This window comes from Dipodomys merriami, unplaced genomic scaffold, assembly GCF_024711535.1.
Source record: "Dipodomys merriami isolate MVZ:Mamm:240054 unplaced genomic scaffold, mDipMer1.0.p SCAF_1069, whole genome shotgun sequence".
NCBI lineage: Eukaryota > Metazoa > Chordata > Mammalia > Rodentia > Heteromyidae > Dipodomys > Dipodomys merriami.
In genome coordinates, this window is record NW_027202348.1 from 227501 (window position 1) to 251605 (window position 24105).

The 24105-nt window shown below is 41.9% G+C and overlaps 2 protein-coding genes across 27 annotated transcripts in view; one reads left to right on the top strand and one right to left on the bottom strand.

Annotated features, from left to right (window-relative positions):
• LOC138814832 (endogenous retrovirus group K member 18 Env polyprotein-like) overlaps positions 1–24105 on the bottom strand; it is a 262321-nt gene that overhangs the window by 219141 nt on the left and 19075 nt on the right. For 23 of the 26 annotated variants that reach the window (XR_011368124.1, XR_011368123.1, XR_011368127.1 and 20 more), the window contains exons 3-4: positions 7919–8114; positions 6516–6608 (exon numbers count right to left, since the gene is read on the bottom strand). The gene's annotated coding sequence lies outside the window, so the exon portion shown is untranslated. Of the gene's footprint in view, positions 1–6515; positions 6609–7918; positions 8115–13624; positions 13782–15123; positions 15238–16280; positions 16844–24105 lie in introns of those variants that run through there. The other 3 variants (XM_070003954.1, XM_070003966.1, XM_070003919.1) reach the window with 3 other exon arrangements.
• On the top strand, positions 20738–21609 carry LOC138814816 (undifferentiated embryonic cell transcription factor 1-like). Its single transcript, XM_070003896.1, has 2 exons — positions 20738–21212; positions 21365–21609. The coding sequence occupies exons 1-2, from the start codon at positions 20738–20740 to the stop codon at positions 21607–21609; spliced, it is 720 nt and encodes a 239-aa protein (XP_069859997.1).

The following is a 24105-nucleotide window of genomic DNA, read 5'->3' on the forward strand; positions in this document are numbered from 1 at the left end:
AGCCAGGCAATGGTGGTCCGCTGACTTGTGCCTGCAATATTAGCTTCTCAGCTACTCTGAAGACTGAGAGCTGAAGATCACGTTCGAAGCCACCCAGGCAGCAAAGTCCATGAGATTCTTATTTCCAAATTACTTCTCAAAAAAATTAGGAAATAGTGCTGCTAGCCTTAAGTACAGAAAGGGTCAGGGACAACACTCAAGTCCTGAATTCAAGCCCCAGGACTGGCAAAAGAAAAAAAAAGTATTGATCTGCACATAGTAAACATTTTTCTAAACAAGGGGAAACTATAGTCAGAAACAGATCAATGGATGGCAAATGCTGTGAACAGACAGAAAGGTGTGGCTACAAACTGGCATGAAGGAACTCCCTCAGATAATGAAAATATTCTTATATCTCAGTGAGCCATACAAATACAGAAAATATTCTGTATCTGTGCATCACAATATACTGTGATTATACAGTATAAACATAACCATTATTTCTCAACACAAAGTCATATTGCAGAAAAAAGTTTTACTGTATGAAAATTATAGCTCAACTTTGTCCTAAAAGACTATTCTGATTCTTAGTATGGGAATCAATATACATTACAAAGATGAGTATGTTTCAAGAATAATTAGTTCTGTTTGCCTTTAAAAATCTTATACTAGATCAACTAGTACACCAAGTAATTTAACTATATTATATCAAACACTCTTATTATGGAGAGAACTTTTGCTTTCAAGTTCTACACTTGCCTTCCTATACAGCAACTAGAAAACCAGACAAAATAGAAGAAAGAACTATTTTTAGATACTACACAAAAGACAAAAAAAAACCCACTTTGGTCCAGGAGAAAAGAGAAACAAAGTCAGCCCCACAGCTGGGCTTTCTGCCTAGAGAAAAGTTCCAAACCCCAACATACAGAGGAGAACCTACAGACAACACAACACTCACAGGCAATGTAAGTCAGGGATAAAGTCTGGCATCAAGGAAGGCTGAAGCAGCTACTACTTTAAAGTCAAAAAACTTCAGAGGATGCAGCTATATAAGTAAAATGTTCCAAGAATCTACAGATGTGTTGATTTGTCTTTATCTGAGTAATGCACTGTTCAAACACTAGGTAACATCACACAGTTGGGAGAAGAAGTAGCATAAGTAGTAAGCAACACAATCCCCATAGCTCAAGCTATGCTGAAACATCTGGTTTTTTAAACAACCAAAGTGAACAGATTTCACTGAAAACCTGAGGAATAAGAGTGAATTCAGAGGAATCAGGGCGCAGCAGTAAAGATAAACTAGTCCTTAAGACTGAAGGCTAAAAGACATACAATAGAAGAAACAAAGCTTCTTCAACTACTGGTGTTGGGAAAAGTGGGCGGCCACATGCAGAAGACTAAAAGTGGACCCCAGCCTACCACCATGCACCAACATCAACTCAAAATGGATTAAAGATCTTAACATTAAACCTGAATCTCTGAAACTACTGCAGGACAGAGTAGGAGAGACACTTGAACTTATAGGCACAGGAAGAAACTTCCTGAACAGAGTCCCAGAGTCACAACAAATTGGGAGAGTGACTCGACAAATGGAACTACATTCAAATAAAAAGCTTCTGCACAGCTAAAGCTATCGCAACCAAGCTAAAAAGACAACCAACTAATTGGGAAAAATATTTACCAGCAAGATATCAAACAAGGGGTTAATATCCAGTATATACAGGGAACTCAAGAAACTAATCCCAGGGGAAGGGGAAAAACAAGTCGTTTAAATGAGGATACAGGTGGGCCCATTGCAACAATGAGAAGTACAACTTGTTATGTAAAAATGAACGTTACAACTTTGGGGGTGGCGGGGAGGATTAGGTGAGGGGGCCAGAGGGAGGATGGAAAGGGATGGGAAGGGGAAACAAAGGAGAAGGCTACAATGCTTGATAAGAAATGTACTCATTATCTTGCCCATGTAATTGTAACCCCTCTGTACAGTATTTTCACAATAAAAAATAAATTAACAAAAAGAAACTAATCCCTCCCAAACATAACAAACCAATTACTAAATGGGCAAGTGAACTAAAGAGAGACTTCTCAGATGAAGAGATAAAAATGGCAAAGAAACACATGAGGGAATGTTCACCGTCCCTGGTTGTGAAGGAAATGCAAATAATGACAACCCTGAGATACCACCTTACCCCAGTCAGAATGTCCCACATCCACAAGTCAGGCAATGACAAATGCTAGAGGCGATGCGGAGAAAGAGGAACCCTATTACACTGCTAGTGGGAATGTACACTTATGCAACCACTTTGGAAAGCAATCTGGAGGGTCCTCAGAAAGCTAAATATTGACCTCCATTATGACCCAGTCATATCACTTCTAGGCATCTATCCTGAACAACAGGAACCAGTATACAAGACAGATGCACCTCCAGTTTATTGCAGCACTGTTCACAATAGCTAGGATATGGAAACAACTCAGATGTCCCACCACAGATGAATGGATCCAAAAATTGTGGTATCTATACACAATGGAATATTATGTAGCCATTAGAAATGACAAAATAATGACATTTGCAGGGAAATGGATGGAGCTAGAAGAAAGCATGTTGAGTGAGGTAAGCCTAAAGCAAAGAGACAAATGGTATATGGTCTCCCTGATAAGTGGATGTTAAATCCAAAATGTTAGGTGATACAACAAAATTAACAAGACTTAAGAAACAAAGAACTTCATCTGGTCAAACCACTACTAAATAACTCCATGCTGCTGATCACATGTATGGTATATATGTGTACACCAGAGGGGAACCAGGAAGATGACACAGAACTAGAGGGAATCAGGGGAAAACATACAACAGCAGGACCCATCATCTGCACAGGACATTGACCAAAATGAACTAAGCAACTTAATGACAGCTATGTGAGGGAGGGAACAAATGGGAAAGAGGGAACAGCTGATGCTATGCAAAACAAAAGAAATGTACATACCACCCAATGTCGAAGAAATAACTGTATCACAAAGTTCATAGAACTCATAAATGTTATAGACCATAATAGACAATTTGCTCCAGGAAAGTTAGAATGTGTTTGTGACTTTAACAGCATCACTATCCCACAATACTGTGAAATTCGGGAAATTACGTAATCAATCACAATAAAAAAATAAAAAATTAAAAAAAGATTGAAGGCCACACTAGACTCCCTCTAAACAAGCCTAACAGAGAAGGAAATGGTGACACTGTCCAAAAAGGAATGTACTCATAGCAAGGCACCAGTGGCTCACACCTGTAATCCTAGCTACTCAGGAAGCTGAGATCCGAGGATTGTGCTTCAATGCCAGTCTGTGAGACTCTTATCTCCAATAAACCATCAGAAAACTAGAAGTGGCATTGTGGCTCAAGTAGTAGAGCACTAACTAGCCTTGAGCTCTAGAGGTGAGAGGCAGCGCCCAGGCCCAGAGTTCATGTCCATGACTGATAAAAAAGAAATGTATTCTTTACCCAACTTCTATAACTGTAACCAGTATCTTTTAATAACAGTTAAAACGTTTTTAAGTATCAATCTGAATTGGGAAAGCAGGACACGGTGACTGTTGACTCATGCCTATGGTCCTAGCTACTCTGGGCTGAGATCTAAAGATCACAATGGAAAGCCACCAGGGCAGAAGAGTCTGTGAGACTTTCATCTCCATTTATTTATCCCGCAAAAACCAGAGGCAGGGTTCAAATGCCAGCTGTGGAGGAGGGAGACAAGGTAGACAGTGAAGACAGAATTCAAGCTCCAGTGCCAGAACATACACATTAAAAAAGAAAGAGGCCGGGCACTGGTAGCTCACAACCATAATCCTAGCTACTCAGCCTTGAGCAAAAAGGTCAGGAACAGCGCCCAGGCCCTGACTTCAAGCTCCAGGAACACTAAACACACACACACACACACACACACACACACACACACACACACACACACACACACACACACACACACACACACACACACACACACACACACACACACACACACACACACACACACACACACACACACACACACACACAAAGCAGAAGACAACATCCTTAAAGGAACATGACAAAATTGCAAAAAAGATGACCAAGTGATTTCATTGGTATGTTTTATCTCAAACTTCTAAAAAAACCCATCGCCAGTATACTTTCCTTCACAGTGAAATTAATGCTTAGAAATTTTAGAAGATGAGAAAGACGTTAGGATAAAAAAGCCACCCATTCTATTCTGGTACACTTAATATTCAACTAAAATCTAAGTCCATAAAACTTCCACTGAGTAGTGGGAGTTCTCTACTCATGAGACACAAGTAAACACAACCTAAATTCTGTTCTCCCTGCTAGTCTTCAAAGGTATAAAAAAGGTGTATTCTCCCTATCACCTTTCCTTAGATTTTCATATTCATGATCCATTAACTCTCTAACTTTTTAATACATTAATACTAGCCACTCTTGCCAGGGTTCTCCATAAGTTTTATTCCCCTTCTAAAATATGGCTGGCTCTGAATGACAAATATCCTTCAAGTCTTATAAAATCACTGCTGTTTACTATCCAAACATACTTCTAACTCCTGTTTTCCTTGCCCACTAAAAGCAATTCCTGACAAAAATTTCTGAAAATGCCAACACTTTAATCTTCCAACATCTCAAAGCATCAGAGTTAGACATTAAACCATTCTAGCTGCTGGGAGCATGAGGAGAAATGAAACTTCCTGTCTCTGTAACTCCTGAATTTGAGCTTATCTGTTTGAGAATACCATACCTGCACTCACAGCATGATCTGACAACAATTACAAAATTATAAAGAACCCAACAAATAAAAGTGAAGATACCAGGACCCTACATTCACCAAAATAACATGCAATACTCTATTTGTAGAGTTCTTCAGGGAGAAAAATAAACTCATTTTTAAACACATAGTGTGTTAGTCACAGACAAAGTAGACTCACTTATGCAAGCATCATTAAGGACAGTGCCTCATATATGGAGTAATTTGCCATGTCCGATGAAGTTATCTCTCCATTCTACTGACCCATGCACTATGGACCCGAAAGTAGGTCAATCCAGTTCTCTCTTAGGTATTCACAAGTAGTGATAGTGGAACCTATTAGTATCTGATAGGTGTATGCCAAGACGCAATATAACTCTGAAGATGGAGAAAGACAGGTAGAATAAATCTGCTTCTAGAGAAAAAATGATAGAGATGAGTAAAGAGTATTAAATGAGAAACAATAAGGGCTATGAGAGATGAAGAAAACAGACTGGTCTTCAAAACTTTTCCATATGGGTTAGAAGTGCAGGTTTCCTTTTGATCATTACAAACTTTCAAGAATAAACCTTGGCACAGGCCAAATTTTTCTTAAAAGAGACCCAGAAACACAACAAAGCAAAGAAAGATTGGACAAATAGGATTGCATGAAATTGCACAGCTTCTTGCATGGCAAAGGACATAGTTAGCAAGATCAATAGAAAGGCCACCGATTGGGAGAAGTACTTCACTAGCCATACAACAGATAAGGGTCTTATATCTAAAACATACCTGGAACTCAAAAAATCAAATCCTCCAACAACAAATCCTCAAAGAAACAACTGCCCAATAAATAAGTGGGCTAAAGACTTAAAGAGAAACTTCTCTGAAGAGGAAATAAGAATGGCCAATAGACACATCAAGAAATGCTCAACCACCGTAGCCATGAAAAAAAAGGCAAATCAAAACAACATTGAGATACTACCTCACCCCAGTTAGAATGGCTAGAATAAAGAACTCTAATAACAACAGATGCTGGAGGGGATATGTGCAGAACCCTACTGCATTGTTAGTGGGAGTGTAAACTTGTTCAACCACTTTGGAAAGTAGTATAGAGGTTCCTCAAAAGACTACATAGAGCTCCCCTATGACCCAGCAATCCTATTTTGGGGCATATACTCAAATAATCACAAACAAGACCATCCTAAAGCTACCAGCACAACTATGTTTACTGCAGCATTATTTACCATAGCTAAGATATGGAACCAACTCAGACACCCCTCAGTAGATCAGAAAATGAAAAAAAAAAAAAAAATAGAAAAAAGTCTAGAATGTACCTCAGCTCAATGGCAAAACACTTGCCTAGCTAGTGCAACATCCTGGGTTCAATTCCCAGTTATCAGAAAACAAAAGGCAGAAAAACAATCAAACAAACAAAAAACAAAAGGCAAAAAATAGCCCTAAATGAACAAAAATACTTTTTGGTCCTGACAGATTTAAATTCACCTAGCCTTGGTTGCCAAACAAAGTGCTAAGCAATTCTTATATTCAACATATATAACAAGATAATTTTAATATGTAGCAGTCCTTGAAATTACTTCAGATGCAGAGTAGAGGGATATGAGCAGTTATAAGACACAGATCTCTAACTGGCAGCTGGATTCACAAGACAACACACCACACCTGTAGAATATCCCCATGTCCTTAGTATCAAAAATGCACAAGCTAGCTACTGAATCCAAAGTATCCTAGGACTTAATGTTTCCATATACAGACCTCCAGCATGTTTGACTTCGGCTGAAATCTCACTGGGACTAGGGATCCCAAGGGAAGTCTCTGCCTTTTCAATGATATTTGAAGTATCTTGTCCTAGAGAAAAATCAAAATGTGTTGCTCTTTATTACCAAACTAAACAACCTAAATTTCAAAAATGTAATATCAAAGTCCATGCATCTAAAATCATGATAGCTATAAGACAGTTTATTTTTAACAATTAGGGTTATTAGTCCTTGGAAAGATCTCCTTAGTATAACATTTTTTATACAAAAACTCTGATACATCATCACTAAAGAACAGACATTTATAGCAATTCCTAGACTTCATTCTAATAAGAAAATGCTACCAATTCTACTTGCGATGTCTATCATCTATCTCATGATCACTTGTCTTCAAACAATTAAATCCCTTGAACAAATGTAGAAGGAGATTTATTAACAAAGTCCCTTGTAACAATATAAACACACACAGTAATGAAATGACTGATGATCTTACACACAGTGGCTACTGTAGCTGAGCCTGAGGAGACAATGAGTTGCCCCAGCTGCTCCAATATCCCCATCTGGCCTGGGATATATCTTTGGAAAGTTTCCTACTGTCCCAGTAAATGAGCGGGGGAGGGAAGACACAAGAAAGTATGAAAAAGTATAATATACATAAGTTATCTAATTATTAGCCAAAGTATGGGGAACCAAATAATATTTGCTTAATGCACTGCTTGACTGACAGACACTTGCATGTTTTCATCATGTAGGCACCATGCAGCAAAGGTAATCACTGCTGATGGCATTTATAGAACTGAAAGAAAAACTATTATTTATGGTTGTAAAAACAAGTAAAGAAGTTCAATCCTAAATTAGCATTGAGCTCGAGTCTCTTAACCCCAACTTCTTTTTCCTTGTACCAGGGCCTCACACGTTTGTTTTGCTTGCTCATGACTGGCATTCTACCACTTGAGCCATACCTCTAGTGTAGCATTTTGCTGGAATTTAGTTGGAAATTGAATCTGCATTTCATCTGGACCTAAGCATCCTCAGGAGCTAGGATTACAGGTCTGAGCCAGGGGTACCAGGTTAACCCCAATATTTTTAAATCCCAATATTTTATAGAGATTCTAGCTGGGCACCAGAGGCTCACACCTGTTTTCCTAGCTACTCAGGAGGCTGAGTATCTGAGATCTGAAGATCAGAGTTCAAAGCCAGCCCAGGCAGGAAAGTCCATGAGACTTTTATCTCCAATAAACCATTAGAAAAACCGAAAGTGGTGCTGTGTTTCAAGTGGTAGAGTGCTCACCTTAAGCTGAAGAGCACAGGGACAGCGCCCAAGCCCAGAGCTCAAAGCCCCATGACCCACAAAAAAAAAAAAAAAAAATAGAGATTCTAGTCAGTGGCTGTCTGTAATACCTGAAAAGGGAGAACTTCTGAGGTCTCAGGGTCCCTGGAAGACCCAACATCTGGTCTTTTCAACTGGGCACTACAGCTTCCATTAACTTTCTTGATTGGCATGTTGGTCAACAGATTCATTACTCTTCACAGACTCAGAATTCTCCACTGACTCCCAGTTTCCATCTTCAGTTATCACTGGAGACTCAAGGATCATCTTTATCAGAAAGCCCAAGGGAAAAACGTGATTGAGGTCAGCTTTTTTAGTATACATTATTTGTCTAAATCTTTTGACACTTTCACAGAGTCACAGGCAGAAACATTAGTAAATTAATACAGACAAGATCCCACAGATCTTCCCCCAGGTTCTCCTAGTAACAGCTTCCATAACTGAAGCATAATTCATTGTGGCAGAATCCACCAATCTTCAGATTTCAACAGATTTCAACTGAACCTTTTTCACTTCAAGAAATATAGATGAAATTACATAGCATGCCACTTGTTAAGAATTTTTTACACAGCATTTAAGTCCCTCCAGACCCACTTTTATTGTATTAAGACTTTTTTTTATTGTTTCTGAATAGTCCTTGGTATAAATGTACTTTGGGACTATCACAGAAATAAGATGATTCAGAAACCTTATGTATAGGTGTTTATGGGAACCAAAGCTTTCTCTTGAGCTACTCAGTTTAGTTTTAAATGTTACTGTTAGGCTGGACATGTGCCTTAGCAGTAGAAAGCTTGCCTAGCATGCATGAAGCCCTGAGTTTGATTCCTCAGTACCACATGCACGGAAACTGGCACTGTGGGTCAAGTGGTAGAGCGCTAGCCTTGAGCAAAAAAGCTCAAGGATAGTGCCATGGCACTGAGCTCAATCCACAGGACTGTCCCAAAACAAGGTATTGCTCTATTCTTTTCCCATGTAAACTATCACTTCATTTTCCAAGTGGCAATGTAAGAATAATCAAGTTCCCCTGAATTCTGATCAACCTTGTGTTGTCACTATTTTGATTGAACCATTCAGATAGGTGTGTACTGGTACCTCACTGAGCATTTTAAATTGCATTCCTCTAACGGTTGGGACCAACGCATCCTTTTATATGCTTATTTGCTGAGTATATATTCTTTAGTGAAACATTTATTTGTATCTTTTGGTCATTATCCAATCATTCTGGTTTGGCTTTTATCATTATGTACTACAGAGACTTGAGAACACTGTTTATTGGAGATTTAATTCCTCTACTATATGGCTTGCAAATATTTCATGCTACTTTATAGTTTATTTTTTTCCTGTCTTCCTAGAGTCTTTCCCTGAGCAAGTTTTTCATTGTGAGGAGGTTCATTAGCTATTTCCCCTTTTACTGACTATCCTTTAAAATCTTTAGTAATCACTTCCTACTAAAACTCTTCCAGAGATTTAATCTATCCAAAAACATTTCTGTCAGAACAGTTTTTTAGGGTTTTGTTTCCTATTTGTAGTGGTGGCCCTAGGGAATAAAAGATGTCCCTAATCCTTTTGCTTTTGTTTTTTAGATAGGGTTTCCCAAATTTGTCTAGGCAAGCCTCAGACCATGAATTTCTTACCTCTGCCTCTCAAGTACCTGAGATTACAGGCATACACTACCATGCTTGCTATCTCTGAAACACTAACTTTTTGTTTGGTCTGCTCTTAAACCTTAATCCTCCTATCTCCTTCTCTGGAGTGTCTAGGATTATAAATATAAAACACTATTCTGGGCCTTTTGCTATTATTAAAAATATTCATCATAAATATACCAAAATTCTGTTAGTATTGGAACATTTGATGTGACAAAAGAGATGACGATTGACTTATATTTTATATTTACTTTTTTTTTTTTTTACAGTGCTAGCGATAGAACTTAGGACCCCACACATACCAGGGAAGAGCTCCACCATTTGGCTATATCCATTGAATTCCTAGTTTAACATTTTTTTGCCAGTCCTGGAACTGGAACTCAAGGCCTAGGCACTGTCCTGGAGCTTTTTTTGCTCAAGGCTCGCACTCTAACCCTTGAGAGACAGCCTCACTTCTGGATTTTTCTGTGTATGTGGTATTGAGGAACTGAACAATGGGCTTTCATGTATGGTAGGCAAGCACTATCACTAAACCACATTCCCTGCACCTCAGATCAACTTTTAAGCAGCAATTCAATTACCCAATCTAATTCCTTCCAGAAGAAGAGGAGAATCAAATAGCATGAGAGAATAAATGTATTTCCTCCCCTTTCCTTTACCCTCTTCTCTTGTGCTCTCTCTCTTTCTCTTTCACCCTCCTTCACCCATACACACAGGTATGTATAAACCTATTTTATAGAGAGATGGACTACATGTAGGAAAGAGCCATTATGTGTTTCAAACAGATTTTATAAACATATTAACAACTAAGGCAGAAAGACCAGCACACTACTATAATTAAGATACATACCAAAAATGCTAACAGAAAGGAAAAGACCCATTTGAATCAGGAGACATGATTCATACACAAAGAACCAAACACATGTCTAGAGCTTGGAGTGTCAAATCTAGCCTAGAGATGTTTTTAATTTATCTATAATAGTGCCTAAACTTTTAAATGAGTTCCATGTTTAAAAACCAGTCTTCATACAAAAGTGCAAGTGTCCAATTTCCCTTGAAAACTGAAAGATCTAGCAACAAAGGTTCTATAGTCACTGTTTAATGACTACTTCATGCCAAATAGCTACTGGTCCTTTTAGGCAATGCTCCTGCACCTCAAAATTGGCACTCGAATTCAATTCACTAATTTATGTTAACCTGATTAGCCCCATAGTTATCTGCAAATGCCTGCCATGAGACGTACATCAGACTGTGACAGGTGAAAATGCCAGAGAGAGTGTTCAAAGGTATAAAAACAATCCATGAGAAAGCTAAAAGGTATACATGATACTAGTTGCCTGGAGCCATTAAAATACCGGGGAGAAAAAGAATCACGAGGCATGAAATCAGAAGGCAACTTTAAGATACCTTGGAGTTAAGCTGTATGAATACGTGTGTGTGTGTGTGTGTGTGTGTGTGTGTATGTGTTGTATACTATGTGTAATGCATGCATTATATGTAATACATACAAAATATATCATTGTAGAAATGTAATTCATTTAACTTCATATGAGATTAGGACATACTCTGAAACAGGAAACAATGGTAATCTCTACACTTTGGTCATCACCATCTAAATTTGAATCTACATGAGTAAAAATCATTTAGAGGGGCTGGCAAGGTGGCTCAGAGGTACAGTACTTGCCTTGCATGCATGAGGCCCTGGGTTCAATTCCTCAGTACCACGTAAGCAGAAAAAGCCGGAAGTGGCACTGTGGTTCAAGTGGTAGAGTGCTAGCCCTACGCTGAAGACTTGAGGGACAGCACCCAAGCCCAGAGTTCAGGCCCCAGAACCGACCAAAAAAGAAAATAAAAGATCATCTAGAATGTGTTAGGATGGAAGACAAAGAGTTTATATTGTTTATACTGTTAGTATTATTAGTAGAAGGAATGTAGATACTCTACTCTCTGCAAACATAAATAAATAACAGGTAGATGAAAGTAAAATTGCATTATTTAATGGTTTCCTAAGTTTTCTGGGTATTTTATGATGAATTGGAAAAGAGAAATATGCCAGTAAATTAAAAAAAATAAGCCAAAGGGATTCATATTTTTAAGGAACCAAAATGCATATGCTTTGTGTCTCTCATTCCTACCATCAGGCTGCCTTTTCCCTCCTTTACCCTTCTCAGCAATCAAGGCTTACCAGCACCTTGCTCCTGCCAACCTCAACTTAGAGAGTACCTTGCACCCAGCCAGCACATAGCCACTGCAGATGCCTACAAAGTGTGCTCCCAATGCCTGGGAAATACTTCCCCCTGTGGGGTGGGTCTGGCCAGGTATACTTCTGGGTCTGGGTTCTTCTTTGTTCTGAAGTGGCTGGGCTCTGGTTCATTGAGTTTGGGCACCAACCGGGTGGTTTAAAGTTTGGCTGACCATAGTCACTGGAGTGATGTCAGCTGGGAAAAGGAGACTGGGATTGTACATCTGCATTTGTGTTTTTGAAGATCTGACCCTCCAACAGGTACTGAGTGCTAAGTACCCTCCCAACTATCCCGAGGTCAGGGATTACCCAAGCCACTGACTTGGCAAGGCCCAAATGGGCAGAACAGGGCTGTCCAGGCCAGTAGCAAAGTGTTTGCAAGGACGTTTAGTTATATGAATTGGGCAGGAGAAGGTGAGGGAGGACTAACTAGCAAATGCAAAGGCCTTAACAAATTTTAGTAATCCAAGAAAAGAAAAAGAAAAAAATGCTGCAAAAAAACGGGTCAAGGGGATTGTAATGTGGCTTAGTGGTAGAGTGCTTGCCTGGCATGCATGAAGCCCTGGGTTTGATCCCTCAGTACCACATACACAGAAAAAGCCAGAAGTGATGCTGTGGCTCAGATGGTAGAGCACTAACCTTGAGCAAAAGAAGCACAGGGACAGTGCCCAGACACTGAGTTTAAGCCCTAGGACTGGCACAAAAAAATGAGGGGGAGGAGGTTTGCAAAAAGATAAATAAGAGGAGGCCTGGGACTTGAACACCATGGCTCGTCCAGCTTATGAGATGGGATAAAGTTGTTGTTCTCTCTCTCTCTCTCTCTCTCTCTCTCTCTCTGTGTGTGTGTGGTTAATTGGAGATGAATCTCAGATTTTCTAGCCCAAGCTCATCTCGAACTATGATCCCAAAACATTAGACTCCTGAGTAGCTAGGATTACAGGCATTAGCCACCTATGCCCAGCTCAGGATAGTTTTAACTCTTAATATGGAACTTAATGGGAAAAGGCAGTAGGTTTCTAAGCAGACGAGTAAGATGCTTTGATTTGTGGTTTTTAAGATGAGCCCCCCTTCCCTCATTAAAAAAGATGCATCTCATTATTTATCCTTCAGTAGTGTAAATGTGTGAAGTCTGGAGTTGTGGAGCTAGAAAGGTATAAGTTTATAAATATAAGGAAAATGGAACTTTTCGGAGGTAAAGAGATTGGATTTTTTTTTTTTTTTTGGCAGTCTTGGGGCTTGAACTCTGGGCCTGGGCATTGTCCCTGAGCAAATCAGCTCAAGGCTAGCACTCTACCATTTGAGCTACAGCGCCACTTGCGGTTTTCTGGTGGTTTATTGGAGATAAGAGTTTCACTTTCACAGGTTTTCCTGCCAGGGCTGGCTTTGAACCCTGATTCTTGGATCTCAGCTTCTTGAGTAGCTAGGATTACAGGCGTGAGCCACCGGCACCTGGAGAGAATTGGATTATGTAAAAATCCAAACATGTGGCTGGGTATCAAACACAGTGGTTAGATGTCTTGCCTAGCATGTGCTAGGAGAGAAAGAGAGCAGAGAGAAAGAAGAAAAAAAGAACAAGGAAAAGAGAGACAGGAGAGAAAAAAAGAGAATCTATGTTTTCTACTGCTTCAGTGGTTTCAGTAGAGCCATCATTCTAAATAAACCTTCCCCAGAAATTTTGTTTACTTTTTTGTTTTTGTTTCTGTCCGGTAATGAAATTGAACCCAGGCTGGTTATTTAGAGATAAGTCTTCGATTTGTCTGCCTGGATTGGCTTCAAATCCGGATCCTCAGACTCAATTTCCTTAGGTAGTTATAATCGTAGGCTTGAGCCACTCTAGCTCTGGCCTCTTAACCTTCTGTTTTATCTAGTAGCTGCTAATTTCCTCTTACCTCATTTCTGGGGCTTGAACCCAGGGCCTGGGCATTGCTCTTGAGCTTTTTTGTTCTAGCCTAGGGCCTAGCCACTTGAACCACAGCTCCACTTCCAGATTCTTTTTGGTGTTTCACTGAAGATGAGTGTCACAGGTGAAAAGCTATTTAAAGAGAACTGTAAAACCAATGTAGTTAAACAATTGTGTCAGAACAGGAGCTCAAAGGATCATACTTTGAAGAAAAGGTGCTGGATTCATGGACAGAGACTACGACTTTCACCTTCCTTAGATTTAACATAGTAGCAGATACACAGAGACACTAAATAAATGCTGCTTGATACCAGTTCCATTTTGTGTTGCTTATATTAAACCTAACTCACTTTGTGAATGTCAGTTTGGAAGGAAACTATCTTGCAGAAAAGCTTATAGGCAAATCTCTAACATCAGGCTAGGTTCTCAAACAGAACTTGAGGATGAAGCACAGGCACTTCACAAGCTGGGCCATTTAGAGATGAGGCAGAAGATCTTGCTGGAATACCAACCTGGCCCATGTCCATCTCAAACCATCTGTTTCCTAAGCTGAACCTGCACAGAGATACCCTTTGAAGAAAATCTCTTTGCAATTGAACTATAGACTCAGATTATTTGCCAATTACCATGTAAGAAACAGTGGCCTCATCCTGAAAAATACTGACAAGGATCACCTTAAGTAGATGGCCAAAGATACACCCAGGCAATGAGACATCAGAAATTGATATGACATAACTGAGCTTTCTCATTCAGTTATAAAATTAGGCATAAACAAACAAATAAACCAAGATATGCCTAGCTGGGTTCCAGTGGCTCACCCATGGAATTCTAGCCAATAAAGAGGCTCAGATCTGATGATGTTGGTCCAAAGCCAGCCCAGAGAGAAAAGTCTGTGACATTCATATCTCCAGTGAACACCAGAAAACTAGAAGTGGGTGCTGTGGCTCCAAGTGGTAGAGTGATAGCCTAGAACTAGCTCAAGGAGAGCACCCAGGCCCTGAGTTCAAGCCCCAGGACCAGCCAAAAAAAAAAAACACCCACCCAAGTCACACTGGGAGGCTTCCCACAGGATCAGTAGCTGCCCTTTTCAAAAGTGTCAAGCTCATACTAAAGAAAAGACAGTGGAAATGTCACAGACTGGAGGAAGCAGAGGAGGTCTGACAGATCAAGGGAAAGCAGGATCCTGGATGGATCCTGAGTGGGAGAGCCAGTTCTGAGGCTTGAACGCAAGAACTGGGCACCGGCTCTTAGCTGTTTCGATCAAGGCTGGCACTCTACCACTTGAGCGACCGCTTTACTTCAGGCTTTTTGATGGTTTGTTGGAGAGAAGAGACTCACAGACTTTCCTGCCCAAGCTAGCTTTGAAACTTAATCCTAAAATCTCAGCCTGCTGATGAGTTAGGATTACAAGCATGATCCAACAGCGCCAGCTATATTTTCTGTTTTATCGTGCAATAAAAATAAAAAGATTGTTTTCAAAATACATACTTGGGAGGGAACAAGCTCTGCTTGTACTGTTGACTCTAGCCATTTTTGTCTTATGCTACAGCTGCAGGGCAGGCCACATGGGCAGGATGTAGTTCAGGCACAGGCTCAGCCTGCCTAGAACAAGGAGGTACAAATGAGGTGTACGTAGTTCTGACAATAGCTAGTGGTCTTGTTTGGCCTTCTAGTGTAGAGAGCAGAAGGAAATAAAATGAGGAAATAATAGTTGAGGGAACAGTATGTAATCTCATTATGCAATGACAAGATATTTGTTCTTAACCTGTCAAGCAAAAGAGAAAAGGTACATGTTTCTCATCAAGGATTGATACCACCTCAGTGGTCACTTCTCAGTCCTCTTTACAAACAAATCCTAATTTTGTCTCATCATCCATTCTGTTGGTTTCTGTGTTTACATGGGATGTCTGGTGCTGCAACAGCCAACTTGGGATGATGAACTTTAGCATGTGGAGAATATACCCAGTATGGTCAATTCAAAAGATGGTAGGAATATAAATATAAGAAGACAGGCTGGGTGCCAGTGGCTCAGGCCTGTAATCCTAGCTACTCAGGAGGCTGAGATCTGAGGATCATAGTTCAAAGCCAGCCCAGGAAGGAAAACCTGTGAAACTCTTATCTCCAATAAACCACCAGAAAATCAGAAGTGGCCCTGTGGCTAAAGTGGTAGAGTGCTAGCCTTGAGCCGAGTTGCTCAGGGAAAAAGCCCAGGCCCAGAGTTCAGTCCCCATGGCTGACAAAACAAAAGACAAAAAAAAGAAGACAGTACTGAGCCACTGAATTAATGAATTCTACCGTCTTCCTTGTGCTATGGTTATTATTTTTTTTCTTTTTTTTTCCAGGGCTGAGGACCGAACCCAGGGCCTTGCACACGCGCCAGGCGGGCACCCTTCCCCTGGGCTAAACCCCCAGCCCCACCGTGGTTATTATTATGTGAAATAATAAATCTTCCTGTCACTGAAATGAGTTGGGCCTTCTATAATTACACCTAAAAGCAACCAAAATTATGCTTGAGTCCTAAGGGAAAATAAAAGGCATCTAGAAGTAATACAAGAAGAAAAATATAGGTGAAAAATAAAAATAAAGGCTAAAATGCATTAGGTGCGTAGGGCTCTGAAAAATCTCCCAAGCCTGAAGAAACTCACCTGGAGTTTCAGAAGCCAGCTCCAATTTACATTTACCCATCTAAGTCTAGTTGCTATCAAGTTCTTATAGGCAGTGATCCCTGAGAAGAGGAAGAAAAATGAAAGGGAAATAAAATTGAACAACTGCCAGTGGAGAAACCAGCTGTACATGATCAATTTCTTTCCATGGAATCTCTATTTGTCTGAAGAGAATTTCTTCATCAGAACCCTGGCCCCAAGTCCGAGACAGGTATATGAGGAGGAGACAGGACAGGGCAGCCTAAGATGGACAGTGACTCATCTGGAATGGAAGAAAGAGCTAGCATGTGGCAGAGATTGAGCCCAAAGCTAAGCCTGACTCTGGATCCAGAACCTTCCCAATGCACTGTCATGCCAGAAATGAAAGCCAAGCTTCAAAGCCACCAAGAGCTGCTTCTAAGCCATTCTGAAAAGTGCCCACATTCACCCAGGTGTCTCACCAGAGACCCCAGGTATAGTCCAGCAGAGCACTCGAAAGCAGAAACCCAAGAAGCAAAGCAGGTGGCCTGCATCCAAATTCAAGAAATGTAACTCACTCAATTGTCACGGTGGCCAGGCCTGAGATTTCCAGTCAGTCCCCTACACTCTAGCCTGAGGACAGTACCTATTAGGATGAGACCATATAAGACATGGATGAAGGCCCTGTCTGACTGCCACTGCCATTAAGAACAGCATTATAGATGGGCCCATGGCGCATGCTTGTAATCCTAATCAGGATGCTGAGATCTGAGGACCATGCTTTGAAGCCAGCCTAGGCAGAAAAGTCAATGAGGCTCCTTTTCTCCAATAAAGCAACAAAAAAGCCAGAAGTGGAGCTGTGACTCAAGTAGCAGAGTGCTAACCTTAAACAAAAAGCTGAGGGACAATTCTAGGATGGTGGTGTGGGGAAAGACTAATACCCCAAGCCCCTTTAAGACAGGTACTCTCACTTATGCCCATTTCCTTCAGAGCATTGCATAGCCCTCACCTTACTGACTTGCCTCTCCCTGTTTCAACACAGGATATTCACTTGGCCAGTCTATCTTGCAGCATCCCGAACAAAGCAGCTTTTTCTCTGGGGTTTAACCAAGGAGCCAATACTGTCTGTGATTGGTTAACTGTGCACAGTCCAGAATCAAGGATACCTGGGGCCCACCTGGCTTGGCCATCTACTGTTGTAGCTTACAGCGTATTGTTCAACACTTCTGTTTTCTTATAATAGTTCTTGCTCATGGGTCCTAATGGTTACAATAAAATAACTAATAGGGTTACTTGTGTACACACACACACACACACACACACACACACACACACACACACACACACACACACACACACACACACACACACACACCACTGCAACAGTACTACAAGGGAAACAAGGCAACTCAACAGGGAGCTTCAGGACTCAAACATATACCACATCCTAAGTATTTCCTGTTTCTTCTTAAGTAATTATTAATATTATTCCTATTTTGGTGCCAATACTGGAGAGTGAACTCAGAGCTGGGACACTGAGCCCCACTCAACTGGGGACTGAACTATCCCTAAGTTTTTTTTTGTTTTTTGTTTTGGGTCCAGTCATGGGGTCTGAACTCTGGGCCTGAGCAATGTCCCTTAGCTCTTCAGATCAAGGCTAGCACTCTACCACTTGAGCCACAGCACCACTTCCGGCTTTTTTCTTTTTTTACTTATGTGATGCTGAGGAATGGAACCAGGGCCTCATGCATGCAAGACAAGCGCACTACCACTGAGCCACCTTCCTAGCCCCTCCTTAAGCTTTTTCTGCTCGAGGCTAGTGCTATACCATTTGAGCTATACCTCCAGTTCTGGCTTTTTGCAGGTTAACTGGAGATAAAGAACCTCACAGACTTTTCTTTTCAGGCTGGCTTCAAACCAGGACCCTCAGATCTCAGACTCCTGAATTGCTAGGATTACAGTTGTGAGCCACCCACACCTGGCTGAAATCTTTTTTTTTAACTTGAATGTTTTTTATAACTATTAGATATGGAGATTAGTAATCTCTGCTGCTCCCTTTTGTTCTTAGCTGTATTTTCTTTTTCTTAGCTCCTTCCTTAAATGATTCTTTATTTTTTATTTATTTATTTATTTTTATTTATTTATTTTTTGGTCAGGGGCCCTGAACTCTGGGCTTGGGCGCTATGCCTCAGCTCTTCAGCTCAAGGCAAGTGCTCTACTGCTTGAGTCACAGTGCCACTTCTGGTTTTCTAGTGGTTTATTGGAGATGTGAGTATCATGGACTTTCCTGCCCGGGCTGGCTTTGATCCACGATCCTCAGATCTCAGCCTCCTAAGTAGCTAGGATTACAGGTTTGAGCCACGGGCACCCAGCCTTAAACAATTCTTGTAGGAACTTCATTCATTAAGAATAGGGCCAAACTATGCAAGGCAGGATTGAACTGGAACAACTAGTTATGAGGAAAGAACTAGGCCTATTTACCCCCTAGCTGTTCCTTCTACTGTAATTACTAGTTTTGAAAAAGCAAAACACCTGGCCCCAAAACTAGGAACTGCCCGTTGCTTTAGGTCAAGAAATTGTTACAGGAGTACTTACGGTTTTAATTGTTTCGGGAATGTTTGTGACTTAGGAGCTTGCAAAATAAAATAACTGCGAAGTTCTTCTGTACACCACCTTGCTTGAATCTGCTCTAAAAGAATGCATTTTTTTAACCTTTATAAACCCTGAGCTATTTGAGTTTGGGACTGCTCATTCCCTAGATGAGTTAACCCTGGCTGATCAATTGAATAAACTATCTTTTAAGATACTGGTCAGCATCTGTGACTTTGTCCAGGGGGTGAGTCCACTTCATCTGGATGCCCCAGTGAGATCCTATTCTCGCCTGAACAGGACGACTCCTGTCATGACCTGACTCCTGTGTCAGGGGACTGGCCACATGGCCGCACTTAGTGGAAGGCCTTGAGAGACATTCCTCAGTCCCAGGTGCCCTTGCTCTGTGAAACCCATGAAATGAACTCTGGAGTTTGTTCTACCAGTAAATTTCTGCCTGTCATCATCATGTAAAAACATAAATGAGTTGTTTTAAACTCCCAAGAAAAGTCATCAAGTTTTGGTGTTAGCAAAAACTTGAAAATTAACTAAAGTTCTTCTTCAAAATAATGCAATAATCCTTTACATTTTTGAGAAGTCAGATAATTTGATTACAATGTGAACAGCTTAATGCATTAAAACACCAGATCTTTGGTTTTCTGTAATATCCAAGTTACTATTCACTGGCAGAAATTTCTTCTGTTGTCTGGCCTCAGTCCCTCCTGCTCTTAGAAATTTACTTTCTCCCCTGAACCCCCTTTTCCCTGGGAAAAGACTAGCCATGGGTACAAAACTGTGAAATCAGAAAACAAAACACAATTATTGATAAAGGGAAAAAACCTCCTGGTAAAGAAAAACCCCAGACAAAGGCTGACCAATAGTCAACTTTTGTCCTTTCCCCATCCTTGATAAAAAAGCAAAAGAACATCGCTCCCTTACTCAATTTTACCAAACTGGCAGCTTTTCAAAAGGCTATTGACAACCGAGGCTTATCACCAGGTGCATTAAAGAGCAGTTAGGAGCTTATAATAAAAATAATTTCTAAAGTAGTGTCAATAGCTTTGATAGTATTGATCATGCTGACCAAGTCAAGATTATGTTTTGCCTATGCTTCTGTGAGTCAAGGCTATGTTTCTGCCAAGTTTTGCTTCTATAACCTTGCTTGCTTGCCTTGGTAACAAGGCCTTCAGCCCGCCAATTGAAGACCACAGCTGAGTGGTCCCACTATGACTGACCTATTACAAATGATTACATATGATATTACCATAAAGAACAAATTAATTTAAAGGTCATATAACTGTAACCAATGAAAAATATGCCAAACCTGCCTTGCATGGCTTGTATATATAACTCTATCTAACCTACCCCTATAAAAACACATCCTACCCTGAGCTCAAGGCTGTTCCTACTTTCCCAGTGGTAGGAAGTGGTCCCATGTGGTGGTAATAAAGTTCCTAGCTCGGCAGAGCACAAAGAACAAATTAATTTAAAGGTTCTAATTGTAACCAATGAAAAATAGGCCAAACCTGCCTTGCATGGCTTGTATATATAAAACTCTATCTAACCTACCCCTATAAAAACACATCCTACCCTGAGCTCAAGGCTGTTCCTACTTTCCCAGTGGTAGGAAGTGGTCCCATGTGGTGGTAATAAAGTTCCTAGCTCGGCAGAGCACAAAGAACAAATTAATTTAAAGGTTCTAATTGTAACCAATGAAAAATAGGCCAAACCTGCCTTGCATGGCTTGTATATATAACTCTATCTAACCTACCCCTATAAAAACACATCCTACCCTGAGCTCAAGGCTGTTCCTACTTTCCCAGTGGAAGGAAGTGGTCCCATGTGGTAGTAATAAAGTTCCTAGCTCGGCAGAGAGTGTGCGGGCAGCCGAGATGCCAAAGCCGCCCAGGGTCTCCCAGCCCCCAGGCCCTCGCAACCCCCCCGGCCCCCGCAGGCCCCCGGGCACCGCCCCGACCCCGGAGCCCATGCGGCCCGCTGGGATGCTGCTCCGGCCCCGGCGGCCGCCACCGCTGGTGCTGCCGTCGCCGACTGATCCCATGGGCGAGATGCTGCCGCCAGCTGAGGACGCACCGGGGACCCCACCGCGGGCAGTGGCACTAGCCCTGAGGCAGGTGCTGCGCACTCCCGCAAAATGTCCTCGCTGCTACAAGTTCCTCAAGAACAAGGTGCCCAAGGCCACTGGCCAAGCGCCCGGGCCCTTGGACGCACAGATCCGCGAGCTCATGGGGCTGCTGGGCGACGATGGGCCGGACGAGCGCGCCCGTCGCCGCCCCGCGGGGCCGGGGTGCCCACAGCATGGCCGCCGCCCCGCCCCCTCCGCGCCCGCACCAGCCCTAGAGGAGCCAGGTAGGCAGGCGGCCGCGGGAGAGGGAAAGGGTCGGCAGGGCGGGGGGGGGGGGGAGGGTGATTGGGGCTGGAGGCTGGAAGGGGCGGCTGGGGCCGGAGGGTCAGAGGCCGGAGGGTGGGCGGCAGCACTGACCCTGCGCTCCCTCCCGCAGCTGCAGCATCGCCCTGGGCCCCTGCCAACCTCTTGCCTTCGGCCACCACACCATCGCTGAATGCTGCCCTGCTGCAGACGCTGACGCACCTGGGCAACATCGTGGGCATGCTGGGCCTGCTGCGAGACCAGCTGCTGACCCAGAACCAGCACGTGGAGCAGCTGCCTGGCTCCTTCGACCAGACCTTGTCCCTGGCCCTGGGCTTCATCCTGGGCAGCGTGGCCACCCTGGGCAAGCCGAGCTAGCCACCCCGCCACCCCCCCCCCCCAGCATTCAAGAAAGCCTTTTTGATAAAAAATAATAATAATAATAAAGTTCCTAGCACTTTTATCTGGGTTTCGTGAAGTCTCTTTTGGATCCAGGATATAATAGATGTAGGCCCAAGTGAGATCCAGGACCCTGGGCCTTGAGTTCAGGGACTTTGGACTGGTGTCAGAAGAGCCACTCCCTAGGGGACAGCTGTGGAGAGAAGTTCCTAGCAGGAACTTAGAACTCAAAAGCCTCTAGAGGTAAGTTGAAAAGCCTGGCCAGGTATAGTGGAAGGGGCAGAAGGGGAGGTGGGATGCAGCAGAACTCCCAGCCATGGAGGAGTTTGGGATGTGCCTCTCCCCAGTGGAGGCAGATTAGGGTTCTTAACCTGGAGTCTGGCCTCACTTGGGTTCTTATTTGTTCTGTCTGTCTGTTGGAGGTGCCTTCTGCTGCTGTTTGCTTATGCCTGTCTGACCATTTGGTTTGTGTGGCCACCTATCTGTGTCTGTTTTAGTTGACATTTCTGTCTAAATGTCTGAGAACCACAAGCATGGAGAAAGGGATGAGATGGAGAATCTCCTGTTAAACCTATGTCTACAACCCTAACCCCAGATGTTGGAGAAACCTTGGGATGAGGTGGAGAATCTCCTGTCAAACTTAGTTCTCCACTCTGGTGCTGATAAAATTCCAAGGGGAAAGCTTATTTGGCCCAAGCAGGAAAAGTAAGAAACAACTTCTCTTTAAGCTAATTCTGAGATCACTGATATCTTGCTTTTTGTAGAAATGCACCAAACTTCTTTATCCATCACTTTTGGAAATGCTTTTAGAACCCTTTTCTTATTTTCAGGAAAAAGCCAGGGCATATGAGTACTTTTACCCAAGGTCATCTCTGCACCCTCTGCCAGGTAGATTGGCCCTCCCTTAATGTAAAATGGCTGCAGGAGAGCTCCTCTAAACTAACACCTCTCTTCTAGGTTCAGAGAGTTATTTTGGGGCTCTCAGTCACCGAAGTCAGGTACCCTAAACGCCAGAGCTCACCATTCTCTGAAAAAAAAAAACCCAGACAATTATTCAAGTTATTAGAATCTGTTATTTTTGTTCATTTGGACATCTCTGGGGGAATAAAAGTTCCAGCTCTGTCTGGGCCTGGTCATAGACCTGCTCTGTTTTGTCTGTGTTGCAGCAGTCAGGACGTGGGCATGGAAGGTTGCAAGACCTTACAAGCTTCAGGCTGCATTTTCCTGCAGAGGCAGCCGGAGGTGAGGGCATAGACAGTTTGAGCCTCGTTTGGACATTTGGCTTGTCCGAACAGTTAAAAAAATTGTAAAATGCTCTTGTCTAAAAAGAAAATTGGATAAAAGATAGGCTAGTTCAGTTTCAGGTGACTCCCACCTAGCCTTCCTCCAGCTGAAGGTATTCACAAGGCCAATTGGTAAAATGCATTGCTAGACAAGCAAGTCCTGGGTAAATGAAGCTCAGCAAAGTCACTTTGTTTTACAAATCTTAAATCTTTAGATCAAGATTCTGGACTGATTTTCATTTTTGTGCACTTTAAGTTTTGTATGAGTATGTTGGAACATGTTCAAGATGAAAATCAGCATGCTGTAAAAAAAAGAGTTTAAACTCTTAGGTCATCAGATTTGTATGCCAAATATCTCTTATTGTATTGTTTTAAACAGGAAGTTTAGTTAAACTTTCTAAGAATTCTTTAATTTACAAATCAAAATCTGTATTTTAAAATTCGGTATTTTAAAATGCAAAGGTTGTTTACACTGTAATCAAGTTATCTGACTCAACAAAAAGGCATTGGCTGTTTGGGATTTAGTTCCCTCTGCTAAAACTTGGGGATACTATTAGAAATTTAAATATAAAGGTTTATTTAACACTGTCAAAGATTTTACCTGTTCTGTCTAAAACTTTACCTGTTCTGTCTGAAACTATTTCATTCAAGAATCAAGAAAAAAAAAGGGAAAAACTTAGACTCTAATAGAAGACCTGTCTTTTGAGGTGAGGGATGTAGAGGCAGACGTGCAGCTCAGCCAGTCATGCAGGGTGGGACAGGCCCTGGGGGGAGTCCACGCATGGTAGAAGTGGGCAAGCTGGCACAAAGGTAGTTCAACTAACCCTGAAGAGTTGGGTGCATGCACATTCCTTAGGAGGGGCTGTACGACCAATCTTTGTCCTGTCCCTTTCTTTTGCAGACAGACACAGGAAACATAATGGTAAAAATGAGTGATGTCATGATCTGATTGGTATTCCTAAAACTGCCACTTGGATGTATTAACTTTGAAAAAGCCTTAAAAATATGGTTAGAAAATTTATTAGTATATGATTTGCTTTCATTGATACTCTGCAATTGGATATGTTTTTTTAAAAGGCATATAGGTGGGCTGGGAAGGTGGGTCAGTGGTAGAGCACTTGCCTTGCATGCATGAGGCCCGGGCTCAGTTCTTTAGCACCACATAAGCAGAAAAGAAACAACCAGAAGAGGC